General features: G+C 39.2%; 1 protein-coding gene across 3 annotated transcripts in view; it reads left to right on the top strand.

The window, feature by feature from the left end:
- The first annotated feature begins 1437 nt into the window (after positions 1 to 1437).
- Positions 1438 to 17662, top strand: part of UHRF2 (ubiquitin like with PHD and ring finger domains 2) — an 84675-nt gene continuing 68450 nt past the window's right edge. The window contains exons 1-3 of one of the 3 annotated variants that reach the window (XM_032306566.1): positions 1597 to 1682; positions 3497 to 3603; positions 7029 to 7262. In XM_032306566.1, the coding sequence (XP_032162457.1) occupies positions 3598 to 3603; positions 7029 to 7262 (240 nt within the window). In that variant the 5' untranslated portion in view covers positions 1597 to 1682; positions 3497 to 3597. Of the gene's footprint in view, positions 1683 to 3496; positions 3604 to 7028; positions 7263 to 17662 lie in introns of all 3 variants that reach the window. The other 2 variants (XM_032306565.1, XM_032306567.1) reach the window with 2 other exon arrangements.

Below are 17662 nucleotides of genomic sequence, written 5' to 3'. Positions count from 1 at the left end.
AGATGAATTATATTTGGAGGATATAAGTGAATGTAAAATTTTCGGGAAGGGCAGAGACCCAAAATATGTGTGTGCGTGTATGTATATATATATTTATTTACTTATTTATTTATTTTTTCCATCCTCTCCCATGTTGAGCCATCCTTCTTTTATGTTACTTCTGGACTTCACCAGACTTATAATTATTTGAACTGGTTATTACAAAATTGCTCCTCTACCTTTATGGCAATAATTAGCACCAGTCTGAATATTCAAGTTACAGATTTTGGCAAGTATAAAGTCCAAGTTTTGTGATATATATTATTTTATATTTATATCCCTCTATATGTCTCTACTTTCATGTGTTCTCTTCCTTCTTATGAAAACATTTTCATTTTAAACAAACCCACTGTTAGGTAATCCTATGTTGGGCCTATTTCCAAGAATTTACTCCTGGTAGTTTTTGGAGTTTTTCTCCTGAGGTGTGTAGTTCTGCATCCTTTATAAGTGTTTTCCATGACCCTTCAATCCCTTAGTCAGAGGCACACTAACAAGGAAGGTCCACAAAAAGAAACGCCCGATTTTGACGAGCGGCCCTCCTTAATAGCAATACCAAACTTCCGTGGCCAAAGGTCCAGGCCTGAGCGCGTTGGATCAGAGAGCGATACCAGCGGGACCCGCGGCCTGCGAACCTGAAGCCTCCACCTCAGCGCAGCCCCGGGAAACCACAGGAAGCTGATTTCCGCGCGCGAAGGCAACATTCTGGCTCCGCTGGAAATTCGGGCCGGGTACGAAGTTCGCGAAGCAGAAGGGTCTTGGGTCCTTTCCGAGCCGCGGGCCCAGCTAGGCCGCGGCGGGCCGCGTTCGGCTAAGCGCGGAGGAGCAGCTCACTTCCTTATGTGAGCTCTCTGAAATTTAGGCCGCGCCCGCTTATTTTGGGTGTGTTATTGAGACCACAGAAACCGTATCCGCTTAGGCCTGAGGAGTCGCTAGCCCCCGCAAAGACTAGATGGAATTTCCAAGGCCCAGGTGCAAGAGAAGCGACAAGTAACGGCTCTGCGCAGCCCCGCCCTATCACCCCGCTCCCGCTCTCCCCGCACCCGCCCATTTTAGATCTCTTTGGTTTCTAGCCCTCTCCTCCCCGCCTCCCCACCCCCTCAGCTTCCTCTTTAAGGCGGAGCCGGGAGTCGATCTCGCGAGATCCGGGTTGGCGCCGTGACCTCCATGTGGGAGCCAGCGCTCTATAAGTAAACACTCCGCGAAGCGCAGACAAGGCTTCTTCCTATTCGTGAGGTCGGGGTTGAGGTAGTGGCGGCCCGACTGGTTCCGGTTTCCTTTCCTTCTCAGCTCCGCTGGGCAGGCGCGCGGATTAGAAGTCGCCGCTGCCTGTGGGGCCCGGCGTCTGGTCGGTTTCCCTCATTTGTGCGCGTGCTCTTCCGCTGCCCGCGGAGAGCCGGAGCTGCTAGGGAAGCGGGCCGAGCCGGGCGGGGCGCGGCGTCCGGAACGCAGGGGGAGACAAAGCCCAGCCAGTCTCCTCTCCCGCCGCCAAGATGTGGATTCAGGTTCGCACCATCGACGGCTCCCAGACGCGCACCATTGAAGACGTGTCTCGCAAAGCCACAATTGAGGAGCTGCGCGAGCGGGTGTGGGCGCTGTTCGACGTGCGGCCCGAATGCCAGCGCCTCTTCTACCGGGGCAAGCAGGTGAGGCGAGCCCACCGCACCCCCTCGGGAATCCCGGGGAGAGGGCTGCAGGGCGCCGCTAGAACGCGTGGGCTGGGCGGGCCCCAGGGCTTGGTGCGCCGCGCGCGTAGAGAGCACCTGGCTCCACTCTGGGTGTGCAGCGCGCGAGGCTCAGAGTGCAGGCCCAGGCCCCGCCGAGGGGGCGCAGCGGGGTCCGTACCAGCCCCGAAGTGCAGGTGCTCCCTGCAGGGTCAGAGGAGGAGGCGTCCAGACCCCGGACACCTCGCCCCCCCCCCGCCCCGCCCCGCCCTTTTCAGCGGGGCGGTAGCCGCTGGCACAGCCCGCCCTAGCGCCTGGGATCCCTAGCTTCCCGCCCTCGGCGGGGTCGGCGCGCCTGGAGGCGGGGAGGGCAGCGGGCTCTGGCGGCCCTGCCTCAGCGCCGGTGGGGAGGGCCGACGGATCCGGCTCCCAGCGGCGCTAACCCGGCTAACGGCTCGCATTGCTTTGGTGGCTCCTCTGCGCACTCGGCTCTCAGACAGCAGGGGGGAAACTTACAACTCGTTTCCTCTTAGGCTCAAGAGCCCTAGTTCTGACTCTCCACTGTGAAAGGATTTGAGCACACTGAAGATTCGAAGGGTTTCCAAAACTTCTGGCTCTCTTCCCTCACCTCTTTTCTGGAATTGGAATCCGTCTTGAAGATTAGAAACTTGGGCTGAAGGGGCGAGCCATTGATGTAATTCGGGATCGGTTTTAAACTCCTAGGTATAGGCAAGAGAGGGTGATTTATTTCCAGAGTGGAAAGGAGTGTGAAAGACTGAGTGGTCTGCTCTTTTTGCTTCTCCCCTTCTGATGTAGTCCCCCTCACACAAACTTTTAAAACAGCAACTGGAGCATAGCCAGCGGAACATACTTGAAGGCTGAAAGTGGTTTTGGCAGTGAGGGTGTCTGTTGGTGTCTCTGGTAGTTGTATGGTATGACCATGGTCTGGCCCATTAAAGATTTTTCTTATCCGACAAGTCTACATCTGGAGACCCAAGCGTACTCAATTTTGTCTTCCTCACCCCCAACTAAAAAGGTGCATTCTCCACTTAGGCTACAGTTTGGCTTCATTTCTGTGGTTTGGAATAAATGTAGCTCTTTGATTTAGTGGAAGTACGATTTTCCTATAGCCACAAAGGATTTGAAAGGAATATTTTTCTTCCCTTCATAGGCTTAGCTTCAAAAACTGCCCAGAAATGTCAGTAACAAGATTATACTTTGAGAGAGAAAGAGAGCCAGGGTTTATTTTAATTTGTTTTTAAATAAGTGATAGCATCTTTGATAGGTGTTCGAAACTGTTTTATTGATCCTTTACTGTTTGACTTGAAAAAAAAAATGGGTGTTCAATTCCGTTGTAAACTTAGCTTTTGAAATCCTACATGTTAAACCCTACCTAGCTTTATATTGCTATACCTTCAATGACTGATACCTTATTATCTTTTGGTCAAAGATAAGAATTATATGATCACGTCTTCCGAATTTTGTTTTTTAGCTAAGGCTATAATAGTACATGAATTGCTGGGATACTTTGGTGACTTCAGCACAAGAGATAGAAATGAAACATTCTCATGTGTTCCTGGGAAACTCCCAAAGTCTAATTATCAAATATACTAAAAAGGTGCACCTGGCTGTCTTGAGGAAAAAGTAGAAATTGAGTTAAATTCAGGTCAGCAAAGTAGACTTACAGTAAACCAGGAAATTCTGTTCCAGGTTTAGGGAAAAACTGTTGAGGATAATTACCCTTTTGTACTTATTCTCCCAGGACAGTTGATAACTTACTATTTTGATTTCTGCAGCTCAGTGATAAACCAGTATGGACCTTTGGTGCCCCACTGAGTTGAAGACAGAAGGAAGACACTGCTTCAGCTGTGTATACTTTGTGAGCTGAGGAGTAGCCATGACAGTGATTATTACCTCTATTCTCTTTTACTCTTTGGAGTTCATAGTCCGTGGACAGAGTAGTAGGTCTATAGCAACTACTGGATTTGCATCACAGTGCTGCCCTAGCTTATAGAATGCCATTGTGCTTATTTGAAAAAGTCACCCCTTTACTGCTACATAGTGAAAAATGTAAATAAAAACAAATTTACAGTGTCTCTGATGTAAATAGTACCCTTTCCCCCTTATTCCTCACCCCTTTTATGTGAGGTTTGCTGCTGTTAGTTTTTGGTATATATCAGAATCACTTATAAAGACTCCAGGTGATCTCTATGCAAATTAAATTTGAAAAGCAGAGTAGCTCCACTTTTGAGGGTCAAAATAGAGGGCAGCAATTCAGGGCTTTAAAAGTTCTGGTTAGAGTAGAGTAACCTCACTTGGACATTACTCTGGGAGGTTGAGCATGCATCCTGAGGATTAGCTCTTTAAGGAAAAATTATATTATGAATTCCTAAATATTTTGAGAATCCAGAGCTTTTCCTAATTTGAAAGGATTCTGTCACTTCCCCTCTTGCTTTTGTTTATACCATGATACCCTTTTGCCCCTGGATTCTTAATTTTTACATGGAATACAAAGTAAAAGCATTTGCCTATTTAAACAGGGAGAGAGAATGTGTGTCTTATCTATATTATATATATGATGTGCAAGATACATGAAGGTTGTTTAAGGGATGCAGGTCGAGGGCATTAAGTTGTCAGTAACCCCTTTGGAAAGACTTCTCTCACTTTCTTCTCAGTCATTGTCAGTTGGTGTTTGTTTCCTAGTTTTATTTTGCATCACTGTTGCAGTTCTTCCTATTATCTGAAATTTCTTACTTCAACCCAATACTAGACACAAGACTGAAGTCTGGCAAAAAACAAAACACTCTAGGGCCATTTTTACACCATTTTAAATACTGTGCTCCCATCTTCTAGGACAGCAGTTCCCAAGCATTTTGTCCTGTGAGACATTGATGGAATATTGTTACATGCCTGAAACTCACAGGTGTTTGTGATTTCTAAGTGACTCAGTCCCTTCTCCAGTTGGGGTATAAGTGACAGTAACTTCCAGCCAACACTTGTGCTAAATTTGGGAAAACTTCACTACTTTTCAAGTAACAATTCATTCCAGCATTCTTCACAAAAGCCTAGCTGTATGGAAGTTAATTATGCAGTGGATAGTAATCAATATTTTAGGAAAACTGGAAGAATACCTTTGAATTAGGGAAGAAGTAGATAATTCAGGTAAAAGTGGCTGTCCTAGCAAGCATGAATAATTGAAGGAAAAGTTACATGTTAATGTGGGCCTAACTTCACGAGAGGGCCTCATGCCTTGATATGCAGTGTTTTTCTGACTTAAGACATTGCTTTTCATTTCAAACCAAATAATCATTTGAAGCAGCTTATATGATTTTGAGCAGTCACTTAGAAACTCATCAGAGGGATTGAGTATAAGAGTGTCCTGCCAACACTCTGATTCTTGTGCCTCAGATTTCAAAGGAAAATTATTTGTGGAAGCACTTTGAATTTCCAGTTATTTTACCACCTTAACAGCTTGCTTCATTTTGGGAAATGTCTTTCCTGTTAATTTGCATATTGTATTACTGGGGGATTTTTTTGTTTTGCATGTTCTATACTGTTAAGAGTTTGTTTTTAATCTTCTACTTGGACGCTCATAATGTGCAACAGTTGTATGGTTAATCAAGTTGTACTTTTTTAACAGTTCCAGACTAGTATGTTCTTACCTTTTTGGGGCAAAGGAGTATTGGAGAATGTCAAAAATGAAGGTGTGAATGTATAGGTTTTGGCTCCTTGAATTTTTCTCCAGGAGTTCAGAATTAGGTGGGAGTTGTGGTGGTGTTATTTTAATAAAGTAAGCAGTGGTGATCGCTAATCTTTGTAAGGGTTTATCTGTTTATTGACTTGGGAAACCCCTTTGGACTTACTTGGAATAAGCATGTGAACCAACCTCTGGGATAGTGTCTGATTTCCCTACTGGGAAATTTGTGAATTGTTTGATCCCTTATCATAGTTAAAACTGAATATGTATAATGTGTAGGATTGTGCTAGATGTGTTTTGGGACAACTTGAATTAATATTTATTTAGTATACTAGTAAGTTTATCATTTAAGGACAAACTCATTCTTCCCTTTGGTGGACTTCGGAAATACGGTCTTACTGTGTGTAGGGAGTTGAGAATGAGGATGGTTATTACATACAAAGAAGGGGAAAATGAACAGTGATTAAATTGGTAATGTTTCTAGAGAAATGTTAGTTTTGATCTTCAATGGAGTTTGGTTTTCTTATTGTATTATGGTAAAATGGCCAACAGAATTTTATAAAGAAACAAAAATGGGAGACTTAGTTTTCAAGGACTTCTGGGAGGGGGGGAGGCCACCAAAACCTAGGTGGCTTAAAACAGAAATTTATTGTCTCCTGTTTCCAGAGGCTGTGAGTCTGAATGCAAAGTATCAGTAGTGCCCTGTTCTCTCTGATGGCTCTAATAGAGAATCCTTCCTTGTTTCCTTTGGCTTCTAGTGTTGCTACCAATCCTTTGTAAATTTCTTGGTTGTAGATAATTGCTTTAGTCACATGGCTGCCTTCACATCTTTGTGGTCAAATTTACACTTTTCATAAGGATGTCAATTACAGTGGATTAGGGCCCACGCAATATGACCTAATTTTAACTTGATTACTACTACTATAAAGACCCTATTTCCAAATACTCATATACTGAGATATTTGGGATTAAGACTTTAGTATAATGGGGCAGTGGAGTGGTCACAGTTTAACCCATTGCAGAGACCTTGCCAAAATATGGGTAAGTTGCAAGATAATTTATTCATTATTCATCCTGGAAGACTTTTCATGATACAACTTGACTACCTTTACAAATGAATAGAATCAGAGAACTTTAGGCAAGTGGAATAGCATGAACAAGACTTGGAATTCCTGCTTGATTTAAAAAAAAAAAAATTGCAGTGCTTTAGAAACATAAAATTGTTAACTTAAATACGAACACAAGGTCATAAAACCACTCACCTTCAAAATTCACCTTTCTTAACAGTGGATTCAGGTACTGTTAATTTAAGTAAAACTTGGTGAGAAATCTAGGGTTTTTCTGCCTACATTTTGAAGTCCTGTAAGCAATGACATGTTTTTGGTTTTGGTGGCGGTCTGCATTCCTGATAGCTAATGTGGATTGATTCTCAAGAATTTATTGAGGTCCTGAGATGCTGCTGCCATCAAGAGGCCATAAAGTAATAAGAATGGTTTAAGTATCACTAAATTGCTTTGCTATTTTAATAATTGGGCTAAGGCTAAGACATTTGGATGACTAAAGATGTGGAAAGATCAAATTTTGAGAGAAGCATTTTAATCTTTTAATGTTTTTTATCCTTTTTTTTCCAGTTGGAAAATGGATATACTTTATTTGACTATGATGTTGGACTGAATGACATTATTCAGCTACTAGTTCGCCCGGACCCAGATCTTCCTAGCACATCTAAACAGATTGATGTACAGGCCAAACCCTGTTCTAATAGCCCACCTAAAGTAAAGAAAACCCCAAGGGTGGTACCTTCTAGTCAGCCGTCTACATCAACTTGTGATTTTCTTATTGATCCTGGCATTGGTCTATATAAGGTATGTTGTCTTCTTTAGACTTGATAGTTGTGAAAATACAGATGTCTCTTCTCTTAAGGATGTTGCAAATAAGTGAAGATTGATTGTCATTTGAAAGTAAAGACTGAGCTATTAATATTTTGACTTTTAAAAGTTTCGCAGAATTGTGCAATATGTACTTTAAATGTACAAAATGTGTACATACCGCCTAAAATATACAAAACAAATACCGGTGTAATTCCACTGAAGCTAAGTAGAATAATGCCAATTCCTTTTTAAAGCGACTACCAGAACATGTCTTCCTTTCTCCTTAAAGAGTAAACTACTTACTCTGAGTATTCTCATCTTTTTTGTTGTAGTGTTACTACTTTTGTTACCTCTAAAAAAATGTTTTGTTTTGCTTGTATTTGAAGTTTATGTAACAATTCTTTTTCTCAGCTTTGATTCTCATTGTATTAACATACCATAACATATTTAATCAAGGATGAATAGATAAATTTGGGCTTTTCCCAGTTTTCACCTGTTTTGAACCTCCTTTATGTATCCTGGTGCACTATTCTAGAATATCTTTAGGAATTTTTATCTAGAAATGGGAGTGCTGGTTCACTCCCAGGATACTGCCAAATTGCTCTCTACAGTGTTCTTTTGGTCTGCTTGTGTATCCCTGTGCTTGCTGTTCTAAGTACTGTAGCCTAGTATACTGTTATCTCCCTAACCCGTATCTCCCAAATCTATTACTGTTTAAGGGTGTCTTGGTGTTTGGCTTTTAAAACTTGCATGTAAAAATTTTAGAATTAGTTTGTTAAACTCTACAGATCAGGATTTGATGGGGAGAATTGACAACTCTACATACAGCGTTGAGTCCTTCATTCATGGACATGATAGATGTCTCCACAACTTAGATCTTTGATAGCTTTATTAGTTTTCTCTGCATATCTTATTTCTAGTGCCTGCGTTTTTAGTGCTATTATAAATGGTTATCTACTAAAATTGTGATTTGTTTGCCTACGTATAGAAAGGCAGTTGATACATATATTGACCCTTGTATCTACCAACTTTTTCAAATGCTAGTAAATTTTGTAGAAATAACTGAATGACAGTTTTGCTTCATCCTGTCCTATCCTTAACACTATTTTTTCTTAATTATTACCAGTTGGACAAATTGGGACCAAGACTCAATTTTTCAGAGCATTTTTAAGGCTAAAATTAAAAATTAGCTGAAGTAAATTACTTAGGAAAATGCAGATAGAGGTAATTTTTGATCTAAGAAAAAATGGAAACAAATCCATATATGTAGAATCAAAAAAAACTGGCCAAGAGCTATATGTCAAAAGTACCTGGCCTAGATGGCTACAGTGATGAATTACCTTAAACCTCTAAAGAATAGATAATTATATTAGCTAAATTGACCCACAATTTAAAAAAAGGAAAGCTTCCCATTGTTTTTAGAAAGTTAATATAACACTGATACTAAAATATAACAAAAGCACACCAGTATCACTACATATTGATATAAAACCGAAGTTATATTTAACAAATAAAATTATGACTGTTTGTTAAAAGAACAGAATATCTTGGCCAGGGATGGCTTGGAAGTGGGATAGTTCATTATTTGGATTTTTTTTTCAATATATATAATTTGCAGGTATATAATTTATCATTTGTCTTCTAAAATTCAGGTTTACAGCTTTAAAATTCAATACATTACAAGGTGATCACCACCATAAGTCTAGTTACTATCCATTACCACACAGTTGACACCCTTCACCCATTTTACCCAGCCCTCAATATAGTAATATTAATATAATTCGTCATAGTAATAAGCCAAAAAAACCAAATGATCTAATCTAAAAAAGAGATCCATTTCTGATTTTTTTTTAAATCCTTTGTAAGTGGAACAGATAGATGAATTTTTTAAACCATTACCAGCATCATGCTTAATGGTGGGGAAAAGCCAGAAGCATTCCCATTAAAGACAGGAGCCAGACAAGAAAGCAGCCACTTAATGCTGTTACTTAACATCTTTCTACATGATGGAGATAGGCAGGACAACAACAAAGTAGAATTATTGGAGAAGGCAAAACTATTATTTGAGAGCATAAGTGAGCACAAGGAGGAAAGAGAAGTAGGCTCCCCACTGAGCTAGGAGCCCAACTCAGGGCTTCATCCCAGGACCCCAGAATCATGACCTGAACCAATGTAGACGCCTAACTGAGCCACCCACATACCCCCAAATTTAGAATTCTTAATATTGAATGCCCACTTTCCTTATTGTCTACATTGATACTACCCCTTTGAGTAACCAGTATTTTCTGTGTTGTTTTCTTCTTCTTCTTTTTTTAAGATTTTATTTATATGAGAGAGAGTATAACAGTGGATTGAGGGGCAGAGGGAGAAGTAGACTCCCTGCTGAGCAGGGTGCCCAGTGTGGGGCTCGATCCCAAGACTCCAGGATCATAACCTGAGGTGAAGGCAAACACTTAATGGACTGAGCCACCCAGGTGCCCCTCTGTTTTCTAAATAAATTTGTTTTAGAACAATTTGAAATTTATAGCATAGTTGGGAAGATACATATATCCAACTTCTGGTTTGCCCTGTTAACCAATACTTTACATTAATATGATACATCAGTTATAAATGAACCATATCTTCTTAGATTTTACCTAACATCCTTTTTCTGTTCCAGAATCCCATCTAGGATACCATATTATATTACATTAGTACTATACTAAATAGTTGTTGAATCTCCTTAGGTTCCTCTTGGCTGTGACAGTTTTTCAGACTGACTTTGTTTTTGAAGACCTTGACAGTTTCGAGGAGTACTGGTCAGATATTTTGTAAAATACCCTTCTATTAGGATTCATCTTGTTTTCCTCATCATTAGACTGGATTTACATATTTTTTGGAGGAAGACCACAGAGGTAAAGTGCTATTTTTATCACATTCTATCTAGGGTACAAACTACCAACATTCTATGTGCTAATTATACCTTAGGTTTTTACATCAGTAGTAACTTGCTGTACTGTTGATGTGAACCTTAATCACCTGGCTGATGAAGTAGCATTCGTCAAGTTTCTTCATTGTGAAGTTACTCCTCCCCTACCCCTTTTTCACATTATATTCTTTGAGATGAAGTGCCCATATGCAGCCCACACATAAGGAGGTGGCTTGGTTACAACTCTACTTCTTGAGGGCAGATTATCTACAAAATGTACTGGGAATTCTACTTGGGAGACTTGTCTCTTTGCCCTCATTTATTCAGTTAGTCATTCACATCAGTAGGGATATTTTCCCCTGTGTCCCTTTGATATACCTCCATTATTGTGGGCGATTTTCATTGCTTTTGTTAAAGCACTTTCAGGCACTAGAAGATGCATTAGGATCATCTTAGTTATTTCTTACCCCAGCCTTAGAGAACCAAGATCTAGGGTCTAGGTATGTTCCTTACTACTACAGATTCTTATCCTTCCCTCTATCTCCAGTATATAGCCATCTGTATATTAAACTTACATTATTTTAACTTTCTGGTTAAGAGCAGTAGTTCAGAAGCTGCTGATTTTGACTTAATATGTTTTAGGCAGTGCAGGCATGAATTTATTTTCAAAGAGGGCCAGCTTATGTATCTGTAGGTCTGGGCTGAAGGTTAAGCAGTTCTAGTCAACCTAAATTCTTTCTCTTTAGCCCGGGTGCCTGGGTGGCTTAGTCGGTTAAGCAGTTTAACTTTTCGTTCCATCTCAGGGTCATGGTCTCAGGCTGTGTGTTGGGCTCTGCACTCAGCACAGAATCGGCATGAGATTCTCTCCCTCTCCCCCACCTCCTGCTGACACGCTTGAGCTCTCTCTCTCAAATCCTATTTAAAAAAAAAAAAAAAAATTCTGTTGAGCGGGTATCTCCATACCCTGCCATCTCTCCACTCTAATTCAAAAAAGCATTAAGAGAAACTACGACTCTCAGCAGATCTGTGCTTTTTTTCATTATTAGCACTTCGACTAGCAACTACTTCTAGTACCTAACTTGTTAAAAAAATGTTTATTTTTGTTTTTTAAAAGATTTTGAGAGTGAGAGAGCATGTAGGATCAGGGGGAGGGACAAAGGGAGAAGCAGATTCAGTGCTGAGCAGGGAGCTTGACACAGGGCTTGATCCCAGGACCTTGCACTACCAAAGTCCAAGGCAGACTGTGTTACCCAGGTACTCCTGTTTTTGTTTCATTTTAAAGCAGATTTTATTGGGCTGCCTGGGTGGCTCAGTTAGTTAGTCATGCCTTCAACTCAGGTCATGATCCTGGAATTTGAATATTGAGTCCTGCATCAGTTTCCCTGCTCAGCAGAGTCTGCTTCCCCCTCTGACCCTCTTTCCCTTCACCTCCATACTCTATTTCAGATAAATATAATCTTTAAAATAAATAAGTTATTTTATTTCTAGGATGACCCCGGAGTGGTTTTGCTTTGTTGTTAGGTTGTTTTGGGTTTTTTTAAAAAGTAGGCTCCACGCCTAGCATGGAGCTCAACAAGCCTGAACTTACTACCTTGCGATCAGAACCCAAGCTGAGATCAAGAATCAGGTACTTAACCTACTGAGCCACTCAGGTACCCCTGTTTTACTTTGTTTTTAAAGTGATCTCTGTACCCGTTGTGGGGCTTGAACTCATTAACCCCAAGATCAAGAGTCACGTGCTTCTGACTTGTTGGCCAATCACCTCTCTGATACCTCAATTTTTAAAGAACCTTTATATCTCATATTATATATATAGCACAGAGGTTAAGAAATTTAGCTTTGTCATCAGACATGCTTTCTTTTTTTTTTTTTTTTTTTTTTTTTTTTTTTTTTTTTTTTTAAGATTTTATTTATTTATTTGACAGACAGAGATCACAAGTAGGCATAGAGGCAGGCAGAGAGAGAGGAGGAAGCAGGCTCCTGGCCAAAGAGAGAGCCTGATGTGGGGCTCAATCCCAGGACCCTGGGACCATGACCTGACCCGAAGGCAGAGGCTTTAACCCACTGAGCCACCCAGGTACCCCATCAGACATGCTTTCAAATTCCGATTCAGCTTCTCCCCATTTGTACAAATATATTACGTTTTATATTGTCTTCTTTTCCTCATTTAGAAGCATGCATGAAATCTGGAACTTAAACTCTGAAAAGGCTGTTCTGTTGTTTGTAATGTTTAGTCAGAGCTGCATTTAACTTACTAGTTGAAGAGGCTATCAGATTTATTTGCCTTTTTTTTAATGAAGCTCAGTAATTGTCATAGGTATTTGAAATTTTCACTGATTTTTATTTTTTGAGAGCAAGAGTGTGCATGGTTGCGCATGAGAGCACAGAGAAGGAGAAGCAGACTCCCCCACTGAGGAGGGAGCCCAACTAGGGCTCAATCCCAGGACTCTTGAGATCTTGACCTGAGCCAAAGGCAGATGCTTAACCAATTGAGCCATCCAGGTGACCTGATTTTTTTTTTTTTAACATAGAAGTGCTTATTTCTGGATAATTCATCCATTGGATGAATATTTGGTTATCTTTAATATATTTGTACTAGATATTAGAGATGGGAGGATAAACAAATGATATTGCCCCCTGCTTTCACAGAATCTTACTAGCTATTAAAACTTACCTTTGGCTAACCTGAAAACAACTTAGAAACTGCTACTTTTAAGTTTATTTGTTGTGAATGTTTTCCTTTGAGCAAGTCTGTGACTACTGTATCAAAATTTAATTTGTTCCTAGATCACTAATATTGGGAGGTTTTGTTGTTTTTCTGTTTGGTTTGGGGTTTTTTTATTGTTGTGTTTTGTTTTGCCTTTATCTTGAATTCCTGCTTATGTCATATGTGCTATGTAAAGATTTTCCTTTTATAGATATAGGGCTTTCTATAATTAAAATTGCATTATGGATGAGCAAACAGATTTGGAGCTTTTACTTTTTGCCTAAAATTTTCCTTGGCCTTCGTGTAAGTGGATACAGAAAGTGAATTTTCAAGTCAGTATTTCTCAACTGGCATAGGTAAACATTTAAACATTAAAGAATTCTAACATTTAAAAAAATGTTTAAATCTATTTTTTTAATAATTCTCTTATTTAAAAAATAGAATTTTAAACTGAAGTTCTTGTCCACCATAATTCTTGTTTTGTGCTATTTGAGGTCTGAAATTGACCAAATGTTGCTCAGTTATCTTTTCATATGTTGTAAGAAACCGAGTATGTCGTTATCATACTCAGGGGGCCTGTGGAAGATTGTACAGAGCCTGGGTACATCCCTTTCCGTGGTCTCTGGGAGGTGATTTTCTCAAACAAGGTGGACTTTTGATATCTAAATAGTTCAGTTCTGGTTTTGGATGTAGAATCTTTGAATGACTCACAGCAGATCCTACTGTTGAGATGACTGTCATCTTGGCCTAAACTCTAGAATGAAGATAAATAAGGCTTTAGAGTTTAGATAAGTTAACTTTTTTAGATAAACTTTTTACATGTATTCTGACGTTCATAATAGGAAATAAAAGAAAGGGGAAACCCCTCAATTACTAAGTGAAAGTCATGGATATTTTAATATCTCCTATCTTTTATAACACAGCGCAGCTGTGCTTCCTGATTTGGTACCTTTTTATGAAACGTAATAGACAATACAAAATATAGAGCTTAGTGAAATAGGAAGTCAGTGCCTGTAAATACCACCAAATTAAGAAATATAAAACAGTATCCCAGGAACTTCCCATGGGCCCCCTCTTTTCTCCCTAGTTATAACTAATACCCAAACTTCTGAGTAGTTATTTCTTCACTTTTTATTAACTTGATCCCGTCATTACCTCTTAATAACCTTTAATCTATGTGTGCATCCTTTATTTTCTTTCTTAACTTTATGTAAATGGAACCACATTGTATTTTGATTTGTAAATTTTAGAAAAACATTGAAATGAGAGTCATGTTCTAATTCGGAAATCTTTATCAGCTTAGTTGCCACTTACAGGTGTGTATCCCCTAAGGACTCTAGTTTCTTTTGTAACTCATTGGAAAATAAGGACTTCATATTTTAGTTATTAAAGGAGGTAATATACATAACAGTAAATTGCTAATATTGTTACTAAGAAGACTATGGTATTAAGACTATACTGAGACTTAATGGGTCTTAAAATTGTACATATGTCTCCTTAGTGGAAGGAGACAGTTGTTTTCATCTGTGCCTATGCTTGCTAGTTGGCACATCATATGGATTTAGTTACCTAATCTCTTAATACACAGCAAAGTATGTTATTGTATAAAGAAGTTGAGGCTGAGACAGGTTAAATAATTTCTTCAAGGTTATACCTATTAGATGATAAACTTAAACCTAGGTTATCTGCAGAGCTGGTGTGGGGTTTTTATTGTGTGTGTATGTCTGTGTACCTAAGTTAGGAGCTAGTTCTTAAATGAGAGAGCTGGTATGTTTTAAATGGAACATATAAAGTACTTAGAAGTATACCTGATACAGTAAGTTCTCCAGTATTTGTTGGTATTTCATTTTTTAATGATTTCTCCTTGTCTCCCATACTTTTTTTTTTTTTTTTTTTTTAACTCTCATCTACTCGGATATGGAAGATTCTTCTCTAAATGTGGCTGTATTTTTTATATGAATAAATCCAACTCTTCAGCTAACATTTATGTGATTAGGTTTGTTTTTAACTTTATCTCATAACTTCAGCTCAAATACTCCAACCCCATTAATTTTTTTTCCTGTATCTTTTACAATTTGACATCTTTGGGGGAGGTATTTTCTGGCTAAGGATGGACGACTTCTTTCTAGAGACAGTGGTAAATATCCATTAGTGTGAATACTTGATCATAGGGTAGTTCTATTTTTAATTTTTTGAGGAAACTTGTACTGTTTTCCACAGTGGTTGCCCCAGTTTGCATTCCCACCAACAGTGCAAGAGGGTTCCTTTTTCTCCACATTCTCACCAACACTTTGGTGCTTCTTGTGGTTTTGATTTCAGCTATTCTGAGAGGTATGAGGTGGTATCTCCTTGTAGTTTTGATTTACATTTCCCTAATGATGAGTAATGTTCAGCATCTTTTCATGGTCTATTAGCCATCTGTACGTCGTCTTTGCAGACATGTCTATTCATGTCTTCTGCTCATTTTTTAACTGGGTTATTAGGGTTTGGGATATTGCATTGTATCAGTTCTTTGTATATTTTGGATACTAACCCTTTATGGATAATGTTATTTGCAAATAACTTTCCCATTCGGTAGGTTGCCTTTGAGTTGTTTCCTTTGCAGAAACTTTTTATTTTGATGTAGTCCCAATAGTTTGTTTTTGCTTTTGTTTCCCTTAGGAGGCATATCTGGAAAGAGGTTGCAATAGCTGATGTCAGAGATGTTACTGCGTGTGCTCTTCTCTAGGTTTTTGATGGCTTTAGGTCTCACATTTAGGTCTTTAATTCATTTTAATTTTATTATTGTGTATGGTGAGAGAAAGTGGTCTAGTTTTATTTTCCATGTGGCTGTCTAAATCTTCAACACTGTTTGTTGAAGAGACCATCCATTGGCTATTCCTTCTCTGTTGAGGATTGACCATGTAATTGTGGATTTATTTGTTTTTTTTTTTTCTTCTATTCCATTGATCTCTGTGTCTATTTTTGTGTCAGTACCATACTGTTTTAATTACTGCCACTTTGTGGTAGAACTTGTAATCTGGAATAGTGATACATCCAGCTTTTTTTCCTTTTCAAGATTGCTTTGCCTATTCGAGGTCTTTTGTGGTTCCATACAAATTTTAGGATTGTTCTAGCTCTGTGAAAAATGATGTTGGTATTTTGATAGGGATTACATTGAATGCGTGGATTGCCTTGAGTAGTATAGACATTTTAACAATATTCTTCCAACCCATGAACATGGAATGTCTTCCCACTTCTTTGTGTCATCTTTAATTTCTTATATCACGGTGTTATGGTTTTCATAGTACATGTCTTTTATCTTTTTATCTAAGTTTATTCCTAGCTAATTTTACTGTTTTTGATGCAGTTGTAAATGGGATTGTTTTAATTTTTCTGCTATTTCATTATTAGTGTATAGAAATGCAACATTCTGTACATGGATTTTTGTACCTTGCGACTTTACTGTGAATTCATTTATTGCTTCTAACAGTTATGTGGTGGAGTCTTTCAGGTTTTCTAAATACAGTATGTCGTCTTCAAATATTGAAGAGTTTGACTTCTTTCTTACCAATTTGGATGGCTTTTAATTTTGTCTAATTGCTGTGGTTAGGGCTTGAATGAAAGTGGACATTCTTATCTTGTTCCTGACCTTAGGGGAAAAGCTCTCAGTTTTTCACCATTAAGTAATATGTTAGCTGTGGGTTTTCCATATAAGAACTTTATTATGTTGATATGTTCCCTCTAGACCTATTTTACAGAGGTTTTTTTTTTTTATCATAGCATATCATAACTTTATATCCTATCAATGCAGTTCTTAATTTTCAGCTGGATTACTATGAGATCAAAGAAATTACCATGGCAGTATCCTGTTCTCATGTTATTCGTGTAAGTTTAACTATCCTCTTCTCCATACTCAAAACCCAGGCTTTACAAAGGATCTTTAATCTCTTGCATGCATTTTGACCCATTCAATTTTGACGTAATTCAGTATGTCTGTGTAATGTGCAGAATCCTTTTTTAAATTTAGAAGCATTTTTTTCCCACCCAGTTTATATACATTGTCAAGTATGGTCAACTAGAGAATTTGCAATTCTTGTTTACAGTTGTAAGTCCAAGGTTGTTTTACTCAATGCCCTACCTTTTATGAGATAGTGAGTTCTCTTTTGAATCTGCAATGGAGTATTTTCAGATTGCCTTATGTTTCTGTTACCTATTTCAGTATCAACTGTATGCCCTCTATTCTCTGCTGTAATGAGTGCAAAGTGCTACATAAAACCTTACATTTTGGGACACCTGGGTGGCTCAGTGGGTTAAGCCTCTGCCTTTGCCTCGGGTCATGATCCCAGGGTCCTGGGATCGAGCCCCACATCGGGCTCTCTGCTCTGCAGGGAGCCTGCTTCCTCCTCTCTCTCTGCCTGCTTCTCTGCCTACTTGTGATCTCTGTCAGATAAATAAAGAAAAAATCTTTAAAAAAAAAAAAAAAAAAACCTTACAATTTGATTTGCTGTGAAAGAGTAGTCTGTTTATTCTCCCAAGTTTGATCAACCTTCACATTGATTATTTTTTGTTTTAGCTAATGTTGCATGTAAGAAAGTGTCTTTAGGGGTGCCTGGGTGGCTCAGTGGGTTAGGCCTCTGCCTTCAGTTCGGGCTGGGGTCTCAGGGTCCTGGATTTGAGCCCCACATCCGGCTCTCTGCTCAGTGGGGAGCCTGCTTCCCCCCCTCTCTCTGCCTGCCTCTCTGCCTGCTTGTGATCTCTGTCAAATAAATAAATAAAATCTTTAAAAAAAAGAAAAGA

Source organism: Mustela erminea, chromosome 12, assembly GCF_009829155.1.
Source record: "Mustela erminea isolate mMusErm1 chromosome 12, mMusErm1.Pri, whole genome shotgun sequence".
Lineage (NCBI taxonomy): Eukaryota > Metazoa > Chordata > Mammalia > Carnivora > Mustelidae > Mustela > Mustela erminea.
The sequence above is the reverse complement of the archived record's forward strand: the minus strand, read 5'-3'. Positions and strand labels throughout refer to the sequence as shown.